Source organism: Pinus tabuliformis, chromosome 9 (assembly GCF_031772625.1).
Source record: "Pinus tabuliformis cultivar Carrire ecotype Pingquan chromosome 9, CPIR1, whole genome shotgun sequence".
Classification (NCBI taxonomy): Eukaryota; Viridiplantae; Streptophyta; class Pinopsida; order Pinales; family Pinaceae; genus Pinus; species Pinus tabuliformis.
In genome coordinates, this window is record NC_142307.1 from 629546768 (window position 1) to 629568183 (window position 21416).

Sequence of the window (21416 nt, forward strand, 5' to 3'; positions counted from 1 at the left end):
ACCATAGAAAGGGTACTTAGAGCAAAGGACACCCTTCCCCCATGAAGCTTCTGTCCTTCAATTGTAGAGGGTTGGCTAGCCCTGAGAAAAAGTTAGCCATGAAGCGACTATTCCTATCTGAATTGGTTGATGTGATCCTTCTACAAGAAACCCTAAGCAAGGCGGAGTCAGTCATCCCCCTCCTGAACTCATGGCTGCTGGGCTGGACTTTCCATGCTCTAGACGTCTCGGGTCGTTCTGGGGGGGTTGCAGTAGGGTTTAAGAACAGATCCATTGTACTGAAGAACATCTGGGGTGGTGGGGGTTTCTTGGGAGCAGATATCTACTCCAAGGACCTGGAGGAAGAGATGAGGATCATCAATGTCTACGGTCCCTGCCACAACAGGGAGTCCTTCTGGCGAAGGCTCCTTAGCTCCTCTCTCCTCCAAGCTGACAATGTGATCCTAGGCGGGGACCTGAATTTCTCTCTGGGCTACATGGAATCATGGGGCCACATGGCACAGATAGACCTGCTATCTGATTTCTTCGAGCAGCTGTTAGAGGATCACCACTGGATTGATATCCCTTCTGCCAAGATCCAGCACACTTGGAAAAACAACCGTACTGGAAGCCAAAGCCTGGCCAGGAGATTGGACCGATTCATTATTAAGGAGGCTTTCCACATCAGTCACTCCCGGTCTAGGCAATGGGTAGGCAATGGGGGAATCTCAGACCATCGGCCTATCTATCTGGAAGTTGGTGATCGATCCCACAAGATCTCAGCTCCTTTCAAATTCAATTCTACCTGGCTTCGGGACCCCTCCTATATCAAGCTCGTCTCGGAATTCTAGAAATCCCATCCAATCTCAGAGGAGGAGGACCCAGCAAAAGGCTTTGTCAGTAATCTCAAGGAACTTAAGGGCTTATCCAGAGAATGGGCGCACAAGAAGAGGGAACAGGAAGACTTAAGCTTAATCCAAGCAGAGCAGGCCATCGCAGATCTTGAAGATCAATTGGAGGGTACATTCACCTCTATGGAACAAAAAGAACAATATGCACACTTAACCAAGCTGAGGATCCAAATCCTCAAGGATAGAGAAGAAAGCTGGCGCCTAAGAAGCCGAGCGATCTGGCTTAAGGAGGGAGATGAAAACACAAAGTTCTATCACCGCTTTGCCAATGGGTGGAAAGCCATCAACACCATCTGGGAGCTTCAAAATGATCAGGGACAACAGGTCAGTACCTCCAGAGAGCTCGCTTCTTTAGCCACCTCACACTTCAAGAATATATACTCGGCCCCGAGGGAAGCCAATATGCTAGAAATCATGCGTGTGGCTGAGCTCTTCCCCAGGTTTGTGGATGCAGAGGAAGGGGAGGAGCTAATTAAGGAGGTAACATTGGGGGAGCTAGAGGCTACCATCCAAGGCTTCCAAAGAGACAAGAGCCCGGGACCTGATGGCTGGTCCATAGAATTCTACCTAGCTTTCTTTGACATCTTGGGTCTGGATCTACTTAAGGTGGTGGAGCACTGCCGCCTCTCCGAAAAAATGTCCCCGGCTATCAAGTCCACTTTCATTGCTCTCATCCCCAAAACCGACAAGCCTGCCTCTTTTAATGACTTTCGGCCCATCTCGCTGTGCAACTGCCTTTACAAGATAATAGCTAAAATCCTAGCTAACAGGCTCAAGCCCATCCTCTCGGCTCATATCTCCCCTGAACAATTCGCCTTCCTTCAGCACCGCCAGATTCATGAAGCTGTCGGAACAACCCAAGAACTCCTCCACTCGGTGCATTGTAAGAACCTGAAAGGGATGATCTTAAAGGTGGATCTGTCCAAGGCTTTTGATAGAGCAAACTGGCTCTATATCCGCCTACTGCTTACACATCTGGGCTTCCCTTACATGTATATCAAATGGGTCATGAGCTGCATTACTGACGTTTCATACATTGTTCTTCTCAATGGTGCTCCCACTCCTTTTTTCTCAGTTGAGAGGGGTATTAGGCAGGGATGCCCCCTCTCACCCCTTCTATTCCTTCTTATCATGGAGGGTCTCTAGGGACTGAACACAGAAGGGGCAGAATAGTGGGGATAAAAATCATGGACAACTACTTCCTTACCCACTTACTGTTTGTGGATGATGTGCTCATCTTCTTGAATGGCAGTATTGGTGACACCACAGCTTTACAGTATGTATTTGATCTCTTCCAGATGGCAACAGGAATGATTATTAATGTTCACAAGTCCACTCTGACTACAACAGGATGCTCCCAGCTCGAAGTACAATTTGCTCTCTGCCGTTTCCCTTTTACCTTACAACCTCTGGAGGATGGGCTGAAATATTTAGGATTCCGGCTGAAACCATCGGGCTACAAAATTGCAGACTAGACTTGGCTCATCTCCAAGGTGGAAAAGAGATTGAACACTTGGTTCAACATATATCTCTCTCGAGCCGGCAGGCTCATTCTCATAAAAGCTGTGCTGGAAGCGACACCGGTATACTGGATGACTCTGGCCTGGATCCCAAGGCAGGTCCTAGCCAGGCTACAAAAAATCTGCAGTAGGTTTCTTTGGAAAGGAAATAAGCAGGGAAAGGGTAAAATGGGACACTATTGCTACGCCCAAGAGATGGGGGGGTTGGGGCATAAAAAGACTGGACATCTTCGCCAAAGCTTTGGCTGCAAAATTGGGTTGGCAGCTTATCACCACGCAAAGTCTATGGACAAAAGTAGCTTATGCTAAGTACATCTCCCCTGAAAACACTATGGACTGGATTCGGAGGGATCATAGGGCAAGCAGTAACCTATCCATTATCTGGAAAGTGGTGCTAAACTCCCTTCCCCTTATATGGGAAGGATTAACTTGGAGGATTCATGAGGGGAATGCAGTCCGTATAGGTGTGGACCCCTGGATTGGATGTGGGAATGCTCACAGGCTCCCAACAGAGGTGATAGAACTCCTAGCGGATCAAGGACATACTCATCTATGCCATATTGCTGATCCGGCAAATACCACTCTTTTTCAGCAGGCCTGGAAGTCGGCACAAGACCTCCACCTTCCAGCCCATTGGCATCAGGCTTGGGAGGGTTTCACTGAGGCTCTTACTCAAGCTCACATCAGGATAATGGAAGGAGAGGATGAAATTGTGTGGGCATATGCAAAAAATGGGAGATACTCGCCCAAGGAAGGGTATCTGAAACTCATGGAGATCGTTAAACCAGAGAATGTACAGCCCTGGTGGAAAGCCCTATGGAAGCTTAAAGCAGCCCCTAGAACGCGATTGCTCATGTGGACCATCCTTTTCAACAAAATCCCCACCGGCTCAAACTTAATGAAGCGATCCTTCCATGGTCCTTTTTGGTGTCACCTATGCAGGAACAATGAGGAAAGCACCGAACACTTATTCCTGCACTGCCCTATTATCTCTGAGCAATGGAACCTTATTCTTGCTCCCTTCCCTTCCATTCAGCATTGGCAAGGGAGGTCTATCATGGAGGCCTGGCTGGATTGGCAAGAGAGGCACAGGGGAAGAGACAGAAATCTGCCCCTTCTGATGTGCTGGGCTTTTTGGACGGCAAGGAACCGGGCCATTTTTGACCATAAGGATCCCCTTTGGCTCTCCATCAGATCTCGTATCCTCGCAGACTTTGACTCACTGCCTGAAGACACCTCTCAGACTCCCTCTAGGAACATTCAACCTGAGCTCATAGATAAAGCATATCCTTGGGCCTATTTTGATGGCTCAGCCCAAGAAGAGGGTTGTGGGGGGGAGGGGGGGGGGCATTCTCTACCTGAGGGAATCCCACTGCTTCAAGATCCAAATGAACCTGGGAAGAGGCACAAACAACTATGCTGAGCTAACCACTACCAAACATCTCATCCACTTTGCCCTAGAGAAACACTGCTCACATCTCCAACTGTTTGGGGATTCCAAACTTGTTTGTAATTGGCTCAACAAAACTTCTCATTGCTCTGCTTTCACGTTGAGACATATATTGGATGAGGCTCATAGACTTACGACATCTTTTGATAACTTTGTCTGTCATCACATTTACAGGGAGCGCAACACAGGGGCAGACTACCTATCAAAGGAGGCAGCGCGTAGGCAGGAAGAGGACTGGTTGATTCAGGAAGAAGTTGATGGAACCTTCCATCAATACTACCACAGACCATTCATAGATCTACACTTACACCAGGAGACATAATCACACTGTCTCTCTTTATATACTTCTGGTTATCTTTTTGGTTCCTTAGCTGGTTTTGTCAATGCTGTTTATAGTTCAGTACATATGGTGTTACAAACTCTCTTAGAAAATTTTTGACAGTCATTGCAAGGACTGTTTCAGTGATATTATATTTTGATACCTTCATGCTCTCCCAGTGTGGAGACTTCAGGATATTTTGGTACAACTATTTACCTTGTCGGTTACAGTAGTTCTGAGACTTTCATGACCTCCCTGTGCGGAGATTGCTGCAAAACTTTTATGCTCATTGCTGATACAACAATCTGTGTTTTTTTGGGAGGAAACCAGCTTCAATATGCATATGCTATGGCATCTATAGAATGTAATTTCTCATCATTAATAGAAATTACGACCTTTTCCTAGGGAAAAAAAACTCGCAAACATACCATGTTAAATAAGTCAATTAGATGACATAATAGGCACCAAACACTCATATACCAAATAGACAACATAATCAACTATGAAACACCAAGTATAATACATAAGAAAAAACATACCTTAGTGTACCTCAGGAGAGGTTATCTTGTCTGCGTAATCAATCTAGTTAGCAATATATAACTTTACAACATGTCAACATAAATCATGATATCCATAATAGTAGATAACTAACATGTTCATATTATAAGCTCATAAGCATCTCACATTCATGCATAATAATCACATATGTATGATCAGTCTAGATTAGTACGACACCATATCACAAATATGTCATATCATACGTGAGTATCGCAACCATAACCATCCACATAGGTCAAACCAAGTTAGCACAATACATATAACATCAATATCTTCAATGCAATGAAAATAACCATCACACATATGACCAATCCAAATTAAAATATCAAGGTCTCAATGAAGTAACCTTAATCATCAAGTTAATAGCATATAACAACAATAAGCTCTATATCACATTCATCAACAACATATAACCTAACCATCAATCTATCTCTCATAAACAACAAAAGCAATGTATACAACCACATGTTACTATCATTCATGATTATCTGACACATGTGCATATAACTACACTAATCATCTAACATCTATCATGAATGTAAACATAACATCAAATAAATGTTCATAAACCTAATGTATATAACCCTAATGCATATAATAATCCTTTACTTACATACCTGCATGCCCACATACAATACATGTATGGCGATATGCTCTTATCCTAAAGTCTAATGTTGCAACCTCACTTTGATAGTCTGCATCTCCTACTCTATCTCAACCAAGACATTAGCGTCAGAAAAACCAATAGCATCATGATGACCTAAATTGCATACAATGAGTTCACAAGGCATATTTGACCTATTATACATGCATAATCATAGCCATGACCATACATGCATAACAACTACATATAGACACATAAAAAATGAGTACCAAACCATATACACATCATTCTAACTAGAGATTAGTCATCAATGCATGACCATATCAACCTCACAAAATATGACCACATGCATGAAAACCACCATTACTCCATTGTATGCATTGCCACAGGCAACCATCAACATGCATAAGCAATGCATAATCAACTACACATATGCATAAATGCATGTAGTCAAGCATAAGTGATTAATTTTTGTAATAAAACTACAAGACTGATACATGTAACCTAACATACAAGGATATAAATAGGTGACATAAAATCAACATGTAAGAGACATATAATCCATATGAAACCAGTCACATACTCATGACCAACACATTTCATGGAATCGACATCAAATTCTTCATGAAAACCATACTACAACCATAATCAATCATAAAGCCAATGAAACAAGCACATGAAATGCAAGTGTAAGAGACACACATGAAACTGATATGCATGCATGACCAATACCTTCAACCCATCCAGTCCGAGAGTTGAACCATGCTCTGATTTCACCCTGTAACACCCTCCTCCCACATTTACTTAAGCAACTGGCCAGTTGGGGTAAACATGCGACGAGAGGCCACTATGATAAGATTCAACCTCCTTGACAACTTTAAGGAAACGAAATCAATGGAACATCACACACTTTCATACAAAATCATCCACATAACCCTCAGGAGACAAATCAGCCACTCAAACTGCATGTCCGTGGGTCCTATTATTGTTTGAGAGACTTAGGGCATGGTAACGCTACCTATACACTGCCCAGGTGAGTTAGTCTCAAACTAACACTCCCGAGACACTAACAAGGTGCTTTATAACACTTATAAGACACTGTCCATGCGAGTTTGTCTCAAACTAACGCTTTGTTTTGCTTGCATTCCAAGATTTGAGCCACCTTTTTCAGACCAGAGACCGAGACACTGCCCAGAATGGAATCATCACTTATAATTAGTAAGGATGCGAGGAAATATGGATGTAAAAGAAATAATATGAACAAGATCATAACTACACCCTTACTAGCCATGACAGGTATTTCATCAAACATATCATTAACATGTAACCTACAGGTGTAAATAATAGAATAAAGTGTAGGGATCTCATACTTATCTGAGAATCGCTATGAAATTTTTTTCCCTCATGCCATTCTTTGTATTATCCTCCATTAACTCATAAACACATTATCCATTCATATACAAGTAAAAATATGTTGAGAGGCATACATAAATGCTATCATGAAATGTGCATATAACCAGCGTAATATGAACAAAAATACAATAAACATATCAGCCATCAAATCCGTAAATACATTACTACCTTTGCACATGAAAATCAAGAGAATGGATTTCTCATTAATGAATGCAATGAACCAACCGAAGATGAGACATGACTATAGAATGTCTGAGCCAAATCTCTCTTTAGACATTCATCCCTGTGCCATATTCCAAGCATGAATGTGGGATCTCATAGAACACATAAATCAAAACTCATCTAGGGCTTCCAGAGGCCATCCACCTGAACCCATCAAACAGTGATTCCACCTCAAGGTCGGACATCCCAAAAAACCATCATTAGATTGATCACCATCTAAGCCTTCCAAGGCTTCCATGGTGTTTGTCTAACCAAGGCTTCCAGAACTTGTAACTCAACCCACAACTTATATAGGGCTTGCAGAGCGTTTGTCCAGCCAAGGTTTCCAGGACTAATAATTCAACCCATAACTTATACAGGGCTTCCAGAGTGTTTTTCCAACTAAGGCTTCAAGGACTACTAACTCAACCCACCAAAGGCTTCCAGGACTAATAACTCAACCCACAACTTATAGAGGGCTTCCAGAGTGTTTTTCCAACTAAGGATTCAAGGATTACTGACTCAACCCACTAAAGGCTTCCAGAGCATTTGTCCAGCCAGGGCTTCAAGGACTAGTGACTCAACCCAAGTTGTTACAGGGCTTCCAGAGCGTTTGTCCAACCAGGGCTTCCAAGACTAGTAACTCAACCCAAGTTTTTACAAGGATTCTAGAGCATTTGTCAAACCAGGGCTTCCAGGACTAATAACTAAACCCAAGTTAAGGAAACATGGGAACCAACCAAAATAAAACAATGAAAGTAAACCCATAATCACCATGGCTATCCAAGAAATGACAATTCTAGGGAATCCACTGTCAATCGCGACCATCCTCAATGCCAATGATAGATCATAACCAAGAAACCACATGCATGAATAAACTAGTGAAGAAATCATACATGCAAATTGGTACCTGTAAGAAAATATGATGTAGTTGCTGATGACGATGCCCTTGTGCACTTTCCTGCTCTTCCTTTTCATTCTTGCTCTAAGAATCCAAGTATGCCACACCCACCAAAGGTGCTCCAAGAAAACTCTAAGTCTCCAAGAGTATGAGAGAGAGAGAATAATGAGAGAGCTCCCAGAACTGAACTGACAAAACTTTCCCTCCGATCCTCAGAAGCCCTTTTATTAATGATGCCTCTATTTTCTTAATTTTCCATTATTTTCCTTCAATTTCCTCCTCACGTTGAACCTATGGCCTTTCACCCTCCTTTTCTCCTAATTTCCATTATTTTCATAAATAATTGTTCCAAGGTACCTTTTTTCCTATTTATTTTCTTAGCCATTGCCTTTTCCAATTTCCTTTAGCCATAAACAACCAAATGAACACCCACTAGGATGTCCTGCCCACCATTCAACTTGGAATATGTGTCCCATCATTCGTGGTATTTATATATTTCTACATGGAATTTTCACCAGGGCTATTACAGAACCCTCCCCCTTGGGGGAACACTATCCTCGGTGTTCAATGACACCTATAACTAACATGACTGTTGAAAACAAAACATACTGTCCATGGAGCTTTATAACACATCTCGTTGGAGTATTTACAATGAAAGATATGCTCAAAATAAAAACATCATGAAAACATGACAACATACCGCATACTGGAGCTTTATAACATAGATCATTAAAATATTTACAATAACCACATATACATATACACATATGTACATTTTCTCAAACAACAATAAAATAATATGATGCCTGCATCCGCAACAAGGGAATCTAGAGGCTCACACCTCCACCCTTAAATAATACCAAGATTTACCTCCTTCCGAGGAAGTGCAAAATCCACCGCAAAGTTAGATCTGTATCCAATGTCCAACGTTATAATCTTGTGCCACTTGTCATCTTAGTGAACAATTACCAGCTCATTGTTTTAGGGCACACTCCCAATGTGCATCTGATTCCATATGGAAATGCCAATGACCAAAACAAATCGATATGTGACCTTCCATTCTCTGCTACGCAGCCCCTTAAGAATTTGGTCACCCCTTCCGTGCAGTCGCTCACTTTCCATGTTCCGCTAGAACCCCCAGCCCGGACAGTCCATCCCTTGGCAAGGCTTCCTCGCATCGGAAAATAAAACAACCAAGGCATATACCTACCTCAACACATCATACCATTCATAGCATGCTCATGACAATCTATGGACACTCTTGGTTACCGGTGTCCCACAATGGCCTTGTTCCTCAAGTGCTTTACCAACATATTGTTGCATGTTTCAATTCCTTTGCTGCTAATTCTTACAGTTGATCTCAAATACCCAACCAAGCATGTTCATGCTTCCTGTACCACACACATAGCTTCCATCAGTTTTAGAATAAATTAAAATAAATTCACAGCATACCTCATTGGTAGCTCGTCAATAAGGTACATTTGCAATTTTGTTCGCTTCCTGTCACAAGAAGTCAAACTAGTATATTTGACCAAATCAACATGTATAAAAATATCACATCAGGTTAGCTCAAAACATAACCATCAAAATAATAAATCACATGTAGCCATCATAAACCAAAACCATAAATCGCATGTAATCATCATAGACCATAATCATAAATCACATGCATGATAAAATTGAAATAAAACACTGATACGTTTCCTTTAATCAATCCTTAGCTTCCACCTGTGTCCTTATTCCGTACACACCTTGGATCAGTTTCCACAACTGACAAACACCCGCTGCCTACTCCTCAACCAGGTGCACATACGCATAGTGCAAATCCCACACATACAACCACACATGACATACCACATTTTTGCAATACATGCATTTGCACCTGACATACAACACATACACCTGTACCCAATGTATACAATACACTACATATGCCTACATCTAGTGCATAACATAATACATACATCTACACCTGGCGTACAACACAACAAAATACATCTATACTGAATGTACAACACCACACAATGCACGCACATACATAATTCACATACATAGTACCACATTCCCTCAATACAACATGTATGACATGCACACAATACGACATGTGCATTAGTACCATAAGTACAACATGTACACAATACCACTTGTACACTACACCACCTGCACAACATGTTTGCAACATCACATGTTCATGGCGCCACCTGCACAACATGTACACAATGCCACATGTACACTACAACACTTGTAAAACGTGTACACAATACCACATGTACATAGTACCACATGCAAGACATGTACACGACACCGCATGTACACAATGCCACATGCACAACATGTACACAACACCATCTACACATAGCGCCACTTGTATAACATGTACAACACCACATGCAAATAACACCACTTGTACAATCATGTAGACAACACCATATGTACATAGCACCACATGTAGAACATGCACGCAACACCACATGTACATAGCACTACATATCCAACATGTACATAACATCATTTGTATACAGTACCACATAGATAACATGTGTAGAGCACCATATGCATACAAAACCACAGATCCATCATGCACATAGTACAATATGTACATAGCACCGCATATGTACATAGCACCATCTCTACCCCACACTAAATATGCAACATTCATACAACATTATCTGTACTAAAACCTTGTACATAACATTGCATAAACAACATGTACATAGTAAATATACACCAAATTCCTGCACACAACATCATAGATGCAACATGTACAACATATAAAATCTAAGCACAATAGTGGTACCACACATCCAAAACCACACTAACTCTTTATCAAGCAACCTTTCTTCTAGTGTCTTATCCATGCTTGCCCTAGCATGCCGCAGACCACACTGCTTTCATTTCGTTGATGTATCTCTTAGTATAACATGTCCATAACATAGACATAATATAATCACATAATATCAACTCACAACCACATGATACTGACCTCGTATATTTCTCATGGTTATTCTTCCCACTTGATTCATCATGAACTAGGAACCTCTTCACGCCATTCTCCTACATAGGCAATCATTCCTCCACAAGAATGATCCTTGACAACCCTATCACAGAGTGACATGGGTACATATATAATCATTGGCATAAAACAATCATGATCTTGTCAGATAACGATATGCATATATACATATAAACATTAGGATTAAACAACCATGATCCATGATGGCCCCGTCAGACATGACATGCATACATACATACATGTATACACATATAGACATCAACATAATCATGATCAAAACATAATTACTAGATCTCATAAGGTCAAGGTTAAGAGAAATTCCTTTATTCTTTCATGACATTTAGAACAACAGTTCCAAACATAGCCAAGGCATCTGAAACTTCAGACCCATTTACTTTCCGTTTTTTGGTTAACTTTCTCATGATTGTATTGCCACCATCCATTTACCGCAATGGACCCAACCATTCTAGCTGACATTCATAGTCATCCCTTCTGTTGCGCTTGCTCATGCACCGATATTCTTCTGAATCTCACATTACCTTTCAGGTACCACACAACTCTCCCTGATCTCCATCAACTTTCCTCTTTCCCAACCAATTCCCCAGACTCAAAACATTAAATAAAATGCCAAGAAGTAAACAAGCAGATGACCATGAAAACCCATAATGATATAACACTACAACAAAGTGGCAAGGTCTTGCACTAGACATAAACAAAACCAAAAATCAAGCTCAAAAGACCAAAAGCACAAGGCCAACAACATGACTCAATCCCCTTGATTTCCAAGGGAAACTCAACCTAAGCCTTCTTTAAGATTTCATGGTAGTCTCTCTTGCCGTGTAACTCCCTACATCATACTACCATAAACATATAACTATCAGTGCATAAAAAAATATAAAATATACCATTTATCTTACCTTGTCATGCTAATGGCAAGCATGTTACCCTACAACTGCTCACACATGTCAAACACATGTTCCGAATATCAAGACAATCATATCTATCAATTTGAAATCAACCTTTAGCAAGAATAACCATCATGTCATAATCCATATTCAACTCATAGTCAATAGGCATAGTACTAAAACTATCACCTACTACACTCAAGTGCTTATCAACTATATTAACACATATGTATTACTACTATCATCTTAAAACAAGACCATTGGAACACATACTCATATTATGCAATTCATCAAATATTCAACCAACTCACAAATATACCATGTTAAATATTCAATTAGATGAAATAATAGGCACAAAACACTCATATACCAAATAGATGACATAATTAACTATGAAACTCCAAGTATAATACATAAGCAAACTCATACCTTTGTGTACCTCAAGGGAGTCTATCTTGTCTGCACAATCAATCTAGTTAGCAAGATATAAATTTACAACATGTTAACATAAATCATGATATCCATAACAGTAACTAACTAACATGTTCATATTATATGCTCATAAGCATTTGTTGTTCATGCATAATAATCACATATGTATGATCAATATAGATTAGTACGACACCATATCCCAAATATGTCAACTCATACCTGGGTATCACAACCATAGCCATCTACATAGGTCAAACCAGGTTAGCATAATAGATATAACATCAATATGTTCAATGCAATGAACACAACCATCACACATATGACCAATCCAAATTACAACATCAAGATCTCAATGAAGTAACCCTAATCATCAAGTTAATAGCATATAACAACAATAAGCTATATATCACACTCATCAACAACATATAACCTAACCATCAAGTTATCTAACATAAACAGTAAAAGAAATGCATACAACCACATGTTACTATCATTCATGGTTATTTGACACATGTGCATATAACCACACTAACCATCTAACATCTATCATGAATGTAAGCATAACATCAAAAACATGTTCATAAACCTAATGTATATAAACCTAATGCATATAATAATCCTTAACTTACATACCTGCATGCCCACATACAATACATGTATTGTGATCTGCTTTTACCCCAAAGTCTAATGTTGCAACCTCACGTTGATAGTCTACATCTCCTACTCTATCTCAACCAAGACATTAGCATCATAAAAACCAATAGCATCATGATGACCTAAATTGGATTCAATGACTTCACAAGGCATATTTGACCTACTATACATGCATAATGATAGCCATGACCATACATGCATAACAACTGCATATAGACACATAGAAAATGAGTACCAAACCATATACACATCATTCTATCTAGAGTCTAGTCATAAATGAATGACCAAATCAACCTCGCAAACCATGACCACTACAAGAAAAAAGGACATTGGTGAGGGGCGAAAAATGTCACCATAAGATCATTGGTGATCGTCAAAAGAGCATTCGTCACCGAAAACTGAACGTCACCAAAGGTGGCATTGCCAAAAGTATAGGTGGTTTAGTGACATACAAAGTCTATCACCAATAATGATTTATAATGATGGATGGCAACCGTCACCATTGCATATGAGCAATGGTGACAGACCATAGCCTCAGTCAACAAAAACTGAACGTCACCAAAGGTGGTGTCGCCAAAAGTATAGGTGTTATGGTGACATTCAAGGTTCGTCACGAATATTGATTATAATGATGGATAGTGACCATCACCATTTCATATGAACAACAATGGTTTATTGTGATGGATCTTTAATGGTCATCACTATTGGTGCATATATATGGTGAATATCATTGACCGTCACCAAAAGCCGTGTCGCCAGAAGTATAGGTGTTGTGGCGACATTGAAGGTCCGTCACGAATAATGACTATAATGACGGAAAACAACCATCACCATTTCATATCAACAACAACGATTTATGGTTATGTACCTTTGAGTGTCGTCGCTATTGATGCGTATATATGGTGGCATTTGTTGACTGTCACCATTTCATATTTTTGGTTAGGATTGAAAAATGTCACCAAAGGTCATTGGTGCTGGTCAAAAGAGCCTCTGTCACCGAAAATTGATGGTCGCCATTTCATATGGATGTCAAGGAAAGATGGAATCGAACCACCAACCTCTTGCTCGTAAAGTAGGTGCTCTTCCATTCAGTTAGCATGCTTTAAAGAATTATACTTTTAAAAATTAGACCTTGAAACTTCATAAATTGTAAATTCTACAACTTTCAATAAATTAAAGTCTCGGCAATATTTTACTAAAAAAGCAAAGCAACATCGATGTTGCAGGTCCTTACCTAATGGTTATTGAAGTTATGAAAAATGGGTGGAGGGAAAAATAGTTATGTATAAGAGAATCAATATGTTCAGTTGAATACTCAATTAGAAGTGAAACTCTTAAGACATTTATAAACTATAAATTACCTATAACTAGCATGTGCACCAGATATTGAAAAGGAAATGTCATAAGTGGATAGCATATGGAAGAAGAGGAGGCGGGGACTTGGAACCCTTTACATCTTGGCATGCCTTAACACTTGGCACATCTTAGCTTGTTTGACATGTCTTCGTACTATCTGGCACATGTTAGCGTGTCCTATCATTCCCCAACACACCTTGGCAGTCATGACCTCACAACTAGCATTACATTTTTCAATGAACTGGGAACCTTACATTCAATAGAACACCTTGGCACTCCCTAGTTGTCATTCCCTCTATTATTCTCCACAATGTCCCAAGCTGATGAGGAGATTGACAGAGGTAACCACAGACCAAGCTTTTAGTTTAGTAGCTAGCCCTACCAAACCCAAGAGGGTTCTCTCTATGAAATCATAGCCAAGAGATGACTAGAATGTAAAGGAGTTTAGGATAGATAGCTAGGGTTTTTGGAAAATTTAGGAACTTGGAACTCTATCCACGGGTGTCTTGTCTGGCACGAACTTTGTCAAGGAGGCAGGGACTTGGAACTTTGTCTAAGATAAATCACCTAAGATGCATGACAAAAGCTCCCTAGAATAGAGTACCTCCTACCTAGAAGAGTGTCCCATGCTCAAAATATAGAACCCTTCTCTATTGTGCACATTTCTTAAAGATAAATTTCTGCATAAAATAGTACTAAGAAAAACACCTAAATTAAGAAAAGTGAGCATCTAAGTCAAACTATAAAAGTATACTAAATACAGCTCTATATGAGTTTTGGAAACACTATACAAGCATGCTTGCATACAACAGCCATAAGATGCCTAAACTCGATGTGTTTCTTTCATCGTTGCTATACCCTCACAACAAAATTGGAATCTATAGCATGTACCCCAAGGTTGTATGCATCTACTGAAGGTGTAGATTGAAAGGATCTACTGAGATGAAGTACTATTGAAGGAGAAAAACCTTCAAAACAACCCATTCGCACACACATCATGGCTGCTACTGGGTACACTTCTCCACTGAATGGAAACTGCAATGTATTGTAGTGCTGCTGAAGAAAAAACACCTTTAGTGCAACACGACTAAAAATCTAACAGATGTTGTCACTGTGGCCTCGGTTGTAGATGATCTCATCAATATAGGTAACAACTTCGATAATTGAAAAACCAAAAGGTGAGCTACATATATCATTTGAAATGACAGATTTGGGCATACTTTATTATTTTTTAGGAGTGTTAGTATAGAAAACGTAAGGTAGCCTATTGTGTCTTTATGTCACAGGCCAAGGATGCGAAGAAATACATAAAATATTAAATAGCATGGTATAAGTCATTGCAGGTTCTTTTGAAACGGGAATGGAATTCTCCTTTTGCGGGTTCTAATCTAGTGGGTATAGCTTTAAATAAGAAACTGATAGTTATGGGGTTGGAATTGTCTCACAGTTCATGAAAAGTTTGAAATTTGTTCACTAGAAAGAAGTAGAGCGAGTCATCAGGTTTATGGAAGGGAACACCCTATTCGTAGGAAGATAACTTGAAATTATTTGAGCATATTATTTCTCGTCTTCTTGTATGTGTGTTCTTTGAAAAGATAACCACATCCAAAGACTCAATAACAGCTATGGTAAATTTTATAGATGTGAAGCACTTCTGAGAAAACCCATCGCTTAATGAAAATTGAGCCAGGAATATGTCAAAGGATTCAATCTTGCACTCAATCATAAAAAGGAAGTTGGGATATCCAACATATTTCCAACAAACCAACTCCAACCATAATGTCAAAGGCATGTTAACTGTGAAACCTCTTCCCCACTTTGTAGTATTGTTGCCTCGTGAATTCTAACATGTATCTAGCTGCTTAGATCCACAAAACTCGTGCCAGGTAAAATCTGCATGATACAATTCTAACGTGCAAGCTTGACACATGCTATAGTTTCCCTCTAAAAGAGGGTAAGTCAAAATATTATGACAAACATAACTATAATTTGATCATACACTATTGATGTATTGCATGGAATAAACAATATACTATCAGTCCACTAATGAAGAACTCAAAATAAATGAATTTCTTATTGCTACAATAGCACCACTCTTTGGATTCTCAGATAAAGCACCTAACATGCATGGCAAAATATTCCTAGAATAGAGTACCTCCTACCTAGAAGTTTATCCCATGCTCAAAATATAGAACCCTTCACTACTGTGCACTTTTCTTAAAGATAAATCTGTGCATAAAATAGAACTAAGAAAAACACCTAAATTAAGAAAAGTGAGCATGTAAGTCAAACGATAAAATCATACTAAATATGGCTCTATCTAAGTTTGGGAAACACCAAACAAGAATACTTTCATATAACAACCACAAGATGCCTAAAATCGATGCACTTCTTTCATCATTGCTACACCCTCATAGGAAAACTATAATCTACAACATGTATCACAAGGCTGCATGCATCTACTGAACGTGCAGACCGAAAGGATCTACTGAGATGAAGTATTGTTGAAGGATAAACACCTTCAAAACAATAGATAAAGTCTAATGTGCATTCAACCCATCTGCACACAGGCCAAGGTTGCTACTGGGTACACTTCTCCCCTAAACAGAAACTGCAATGTATTGTTGCTCTACTGAAGGAGAAACACCTTCAGAGAAACACAGATAAAACTCTAACATATATTGTCACTGTGGTATCAGTTGTAGAAGATCTCATTAATATAGGTAACAACTTTGATAGTTGAAAAGCCAAAAGGTGAGCTACATAGATCATTTGAAATGATAGATTTGGGCATACTTTATTATTTTTTAGGAGTGTTAGTATAGAAAATGCAAGGTACTTTGTTGCATCTTTATGTCACAGACCAAGGATGTGAATAAATACAGAAAAGATTAAATATCATGGTACAAGTCGATTGCAGGTTCTTTTGAAACAAGAATGGAGTTCTCCTTGTGCAGATTCTAATCTAGTGGGTATAGATTTAAATAAGAAATTTATCGTTATGGGGTTGGAATTGTCTCACGATTCATGTCAAGTCTCAAAGTTGTTCACTAGAAACACGTAGAGCGAGTCATCAGGTTTATGAATGGGAACACCCTATTCGCAAGGAGATAAATTCAAATTAGTCGGGCATATTATTTATCGTCTTCTTGTACATGTGTTCTTTGAAAACCTAACCACCTCCAAAGACCCAAGAACAACTCTGGTAAATTTTATAGGTGTGAAGCACTTCTCAGAAAAACCCTCACTTAATGACAATTGAGCGAGGAATATGTCAAACGATTCAATCTTGCACTCAGTCATAAAAATGAAGTTGGGGTATCCAACATCTTGCCAACAAACCGACTCCAACCATAATGTGAAATCCAGGTTAACTGTGAAACCTCTATCCCACTTTGTAGTATTGCTGTCTCTCAAATTCCAACAGGTATCTTTCTTCTTTGAACGACAAAACTTGTCCCAGGTAAACTCTACATGATACAATTGTGATGTGCAAGCTTGACACACACTCTAGTTTCCCTCTAAAAGAGGGTAATTCAAAATATTATGACATGCTTAACTGTAATTTGATCATACACTGTTGAGGTATTGTATGGAATAGATAATATACTATCAATGCACTATTGAAAAACTCAAAATAAACGAATTTCTTGTTGCTACAATAGCACCACTCTTGGGATTCGCCAAGGAGCCACTAATTTATACACATTTGAAATGTTTACTTGGTCTGCTGAAAGATTAAGCAATGGTAGTGATCACTCTTTTTGCTCCCATGGAAGGTCTATACAGAATCGTAATAAATTTATTTAAAAGTGAGGTATATGCCTGACAAATAGGAGTCTGACTCTGCAACTCTAATTTAGTGGTAAGGAAATATTCCACTGTAAATGCCTGATCTCCTACAATGTAAATTTCTAGATAAATGGTTAGCCTAAATCTGTACATTGTCCACATATCCCAAAAAACCATGTATGTCTACAGTCTAGTTGTGTGAGAGAGAGAGGAGATCACATAAATAATCCATTATCAAAAGAAAAATTTAAAGCACAACATTCTATGGAGTTTTTTTTTTTAAATTTTATTACATACCTTAGAAAGTTTGAAAGGATAGAACTTAAGCTTCCCTTTCCTCCCACACTTTGTTAAATATTACCATTTTCCAATGCAGATGTGGCCTGCAGAATCACATTCAGCAAACAGAATATGAAAAGTAAGTTTAATGAATTAAAGTAGCTTTGTTATACCTCAAGAAAATGGACTCTGAGAAATTGGATCCATTCTCTACAAAAGATTCTATAGCAAGATCTAATCACATTTTCAACTAAAACAAAGGTAAATTGGATTCATGCTTTGCAATAGATGATATAATGAGATCTAATGACATTTTCAACTCAAACAAAGGTAAGTTGAGTAAGCTCAAGCTCTAAAATGATGGCATCCAACTTCTGAGTGGAAATTACTGTATATATCTAGGTAGAGGCTATAACATAAAGATATTTGTTATATGTGAAGATAAAAAAAATGAAACGAATGTGAAATTTTGACCACCAACTATAAGTTCCTTTCAAGGACTAGATATACAAAATCCTTACTATTAACATCAACAAGTAACACATAGAACACAACCTGCTTCCTAGGAACATGGGATCTAGAACATGTAACTTTGAACAAGAACTAGGCTTGGGGATTCTTGGAAGTACATGTGGCATACCAAGCCAACCTGGACGAGTTAGAAATAAAACTTCTTTATTCGAAAGGATGAGCTACGAATGTTGTAGTGCTCTCTCATGCTCCCATGGGTTGGCTTCTCCCTGAATAACAGGGCATGATATAGTAAAAAATATATAAAGACGATGCCTTATATGAGGTAGATCATTATCATGAATCATATAAGAAGCATCAAGAGTACCACTAAGGTTAGTAGCACTAAAAGAAGTAGCATGAAGAGCATGATAATGAAAAGAATCATCATCTGTGAAAATATTATTATTATTGTTATAAACAGGCTAATAACCATTTGTATTCAAAGCATAAGTGTGAAAAGTAATATAATAATCATAATCCTATGATATGAGTAATAATATGTATGTATCATTATCTACAACGTTTCAAGAATTCTCATTTTAGTATTTATATAACAAGGTGGGTATTTTCGAGGCACATTAGGAGGCAAGATGTGTGTACCAAACAAACATGGTCATAGGGGCTAAAAGGTGATTAAAATCTACCACTAACCACCCTAATGTCGACAGATAACCTTTTTTTTTGTTAGGTTCACCACCAACTCAATTTCAGTGAGAGGCTTTCAATACAAAGTAGTCAGAACACTCGTTTTCTACCTTGAATACTCTCAGAACGAAATGAATGTCCATTTCCCTAATTGAACCAACCAGATATAGCCCCTACCCATCATTATCAATTGTTGCATGGCACACCTGGTCGTACTTATTCTCTTTAGGGCATGGCTTTTCTCTCTTGCTTGAGGGACAAAGTGGTTGTTTTCTTACTAGCTATGATAACTGGCTATAAGCAATGACAAGAGGTGTGGAAATATGGAATGGAATAATTACATCTATAACTGATATAACCTATATCTATTAGTGCAAAAATGATAAAATGGACTTATACTGAAGCTAGCCTAGTTAATAATATAATAGATATTTCTAATCAGATCATAGTAGGTAGTCCCAGCCAGCATAAGTCCTTGTTGATATAAGTGTCTTCCATGCAATGAAATGGGATAGATACTACACCTACCTCTATGAACGAGTATTTTGTGGGCATGTTGGCTTGAAAGGGGAATTCTCTGCTCATAAAATTTGAATGGGTGGAGAAGAAGTTAGGGGAATTATGATGATGAGTGTTATTTACTACTTGATGTTAAGAACGAGGAGGACTAACAAAAATGGCTTTCACTCTAAGGCTTGAACACTTATATGAAATTAGTGCATGGACAAAGCTATAATACCTTATGGAAGTCCATATGGAAAGTACTTAATCCCGTGGGTGTTTAACTTGTCTACAACCTCCTTATTGTTAACGTCAATAAGTAACACACAAAACTCAACCTGCTTCCCGAGAACATGGGATCTAGAACAGGTAACTTTGAAGAAGAACTGGGCTTGGGGATTCTTGGAAGTACATGTGGCATACCAAGCCAACCTGGACGAGTTAGAAATAAAACTTCTTTATTCAAGAGGATGAGCTGTGAATGGTGTAGTGATCTCTCATGTTCCTGTGGATTGGCTTCTCCCTGAATGGATGTCCTTAAATGGCTTAAACCGACACTGACCAATAAACGCATTCCAACTTCCTATGTAGACAAGGCTTGTTCATTCCAAGGAGATGGTGCATTTCCATCATATCCAAATTGATCCCAAATTCCTGCCTTTTTTCCAATCCGCGGCAACGATTAGGGGATAATGTTTATGGCCCTATCCATTTTGGACATTTCAAACATTTCTGACTGAGGTTATATGAGCGGGGCATTCCATCCTGGCCAAGCTACATGGTCAAACATAGTGTTCAAACCATTGTTTATGACCAACCCAGGTAATTGAACATACCCTCGCCCCCCCTGAAAATTCAATTTTATTGTGTGGAACCTGCGACTGAGGTTGTTTTGAATAATCGAGAGCTGCTAACTGTGCAAGTTTCTTCTAATCTGGTTATACTAGGTCATATTATTCAAGCAGGTGGGAATGTGAGTGCTCAAGAGATCATTGAGATCACTAAGTAGAATCAGAATTCACAGTTACTAAGATATAAGAGCTAGTAGACTTACAGGTTTAATAAGTTCAAAAGCCTTTTGAAACTGTGAGAAAGGGAAATAGCGGAAGTGAATCAGAGGACTAGAAACTACTACACAAATAAACCTATCCATTCCGCCTTGGAGCTTCTACTATAATAAGTTAAAGCGCCCCATGTCACATGCCTATCCATTTAGAAGACGTGCCTACATGTGTGTGTGTGTATATATATATATATATATATATATATATATATATATATATATATATTTCTCTTTGGAATTTTTATTTCAAGTAACTATGAATGTAGATTTATCTAAAACAGAGAACCAACATGATCGATCAAGGCAGTGTTCAGTGTTCTATTATGATGCACCCACACTCCATACGCTAGGTTGTGTCGGAGAAATTTCTTGTCCTGAACCCAGCATCTCTGGTCAAAGCAGTGTAC

General features: G+C 38.9%; 1 protein-coding gene across 1 annotated transcript in view; it reads left to right on the top strand.

The window, feature by feature from the left end:
• LOC149150199 (uncharacterized) overlaps nt 1–21416 on the top strand; it is a 49283-nt gene that overhangs the window by 623 nt on the left and 27244 nt on the right. The window contains exons 2-6 of the mRNA XM_089442730.1: nt 148–738; nt 850–1981; nt 2143–2257; nt 2437–2537; nt 2630–3551. Coding sequence (XP_089298856.1) covers nt 148–738; nt 850–1981; nt 2143–2257; nt 2437–2537; nt 2630–3551 — 2861 coding nt within the window. The remainder of the gene's footprint in view (nt 1–147; nt 739–849; nt 1982–2142; nt 2258–2436; nt 2538–2629; nt 3552–21416) is intronic.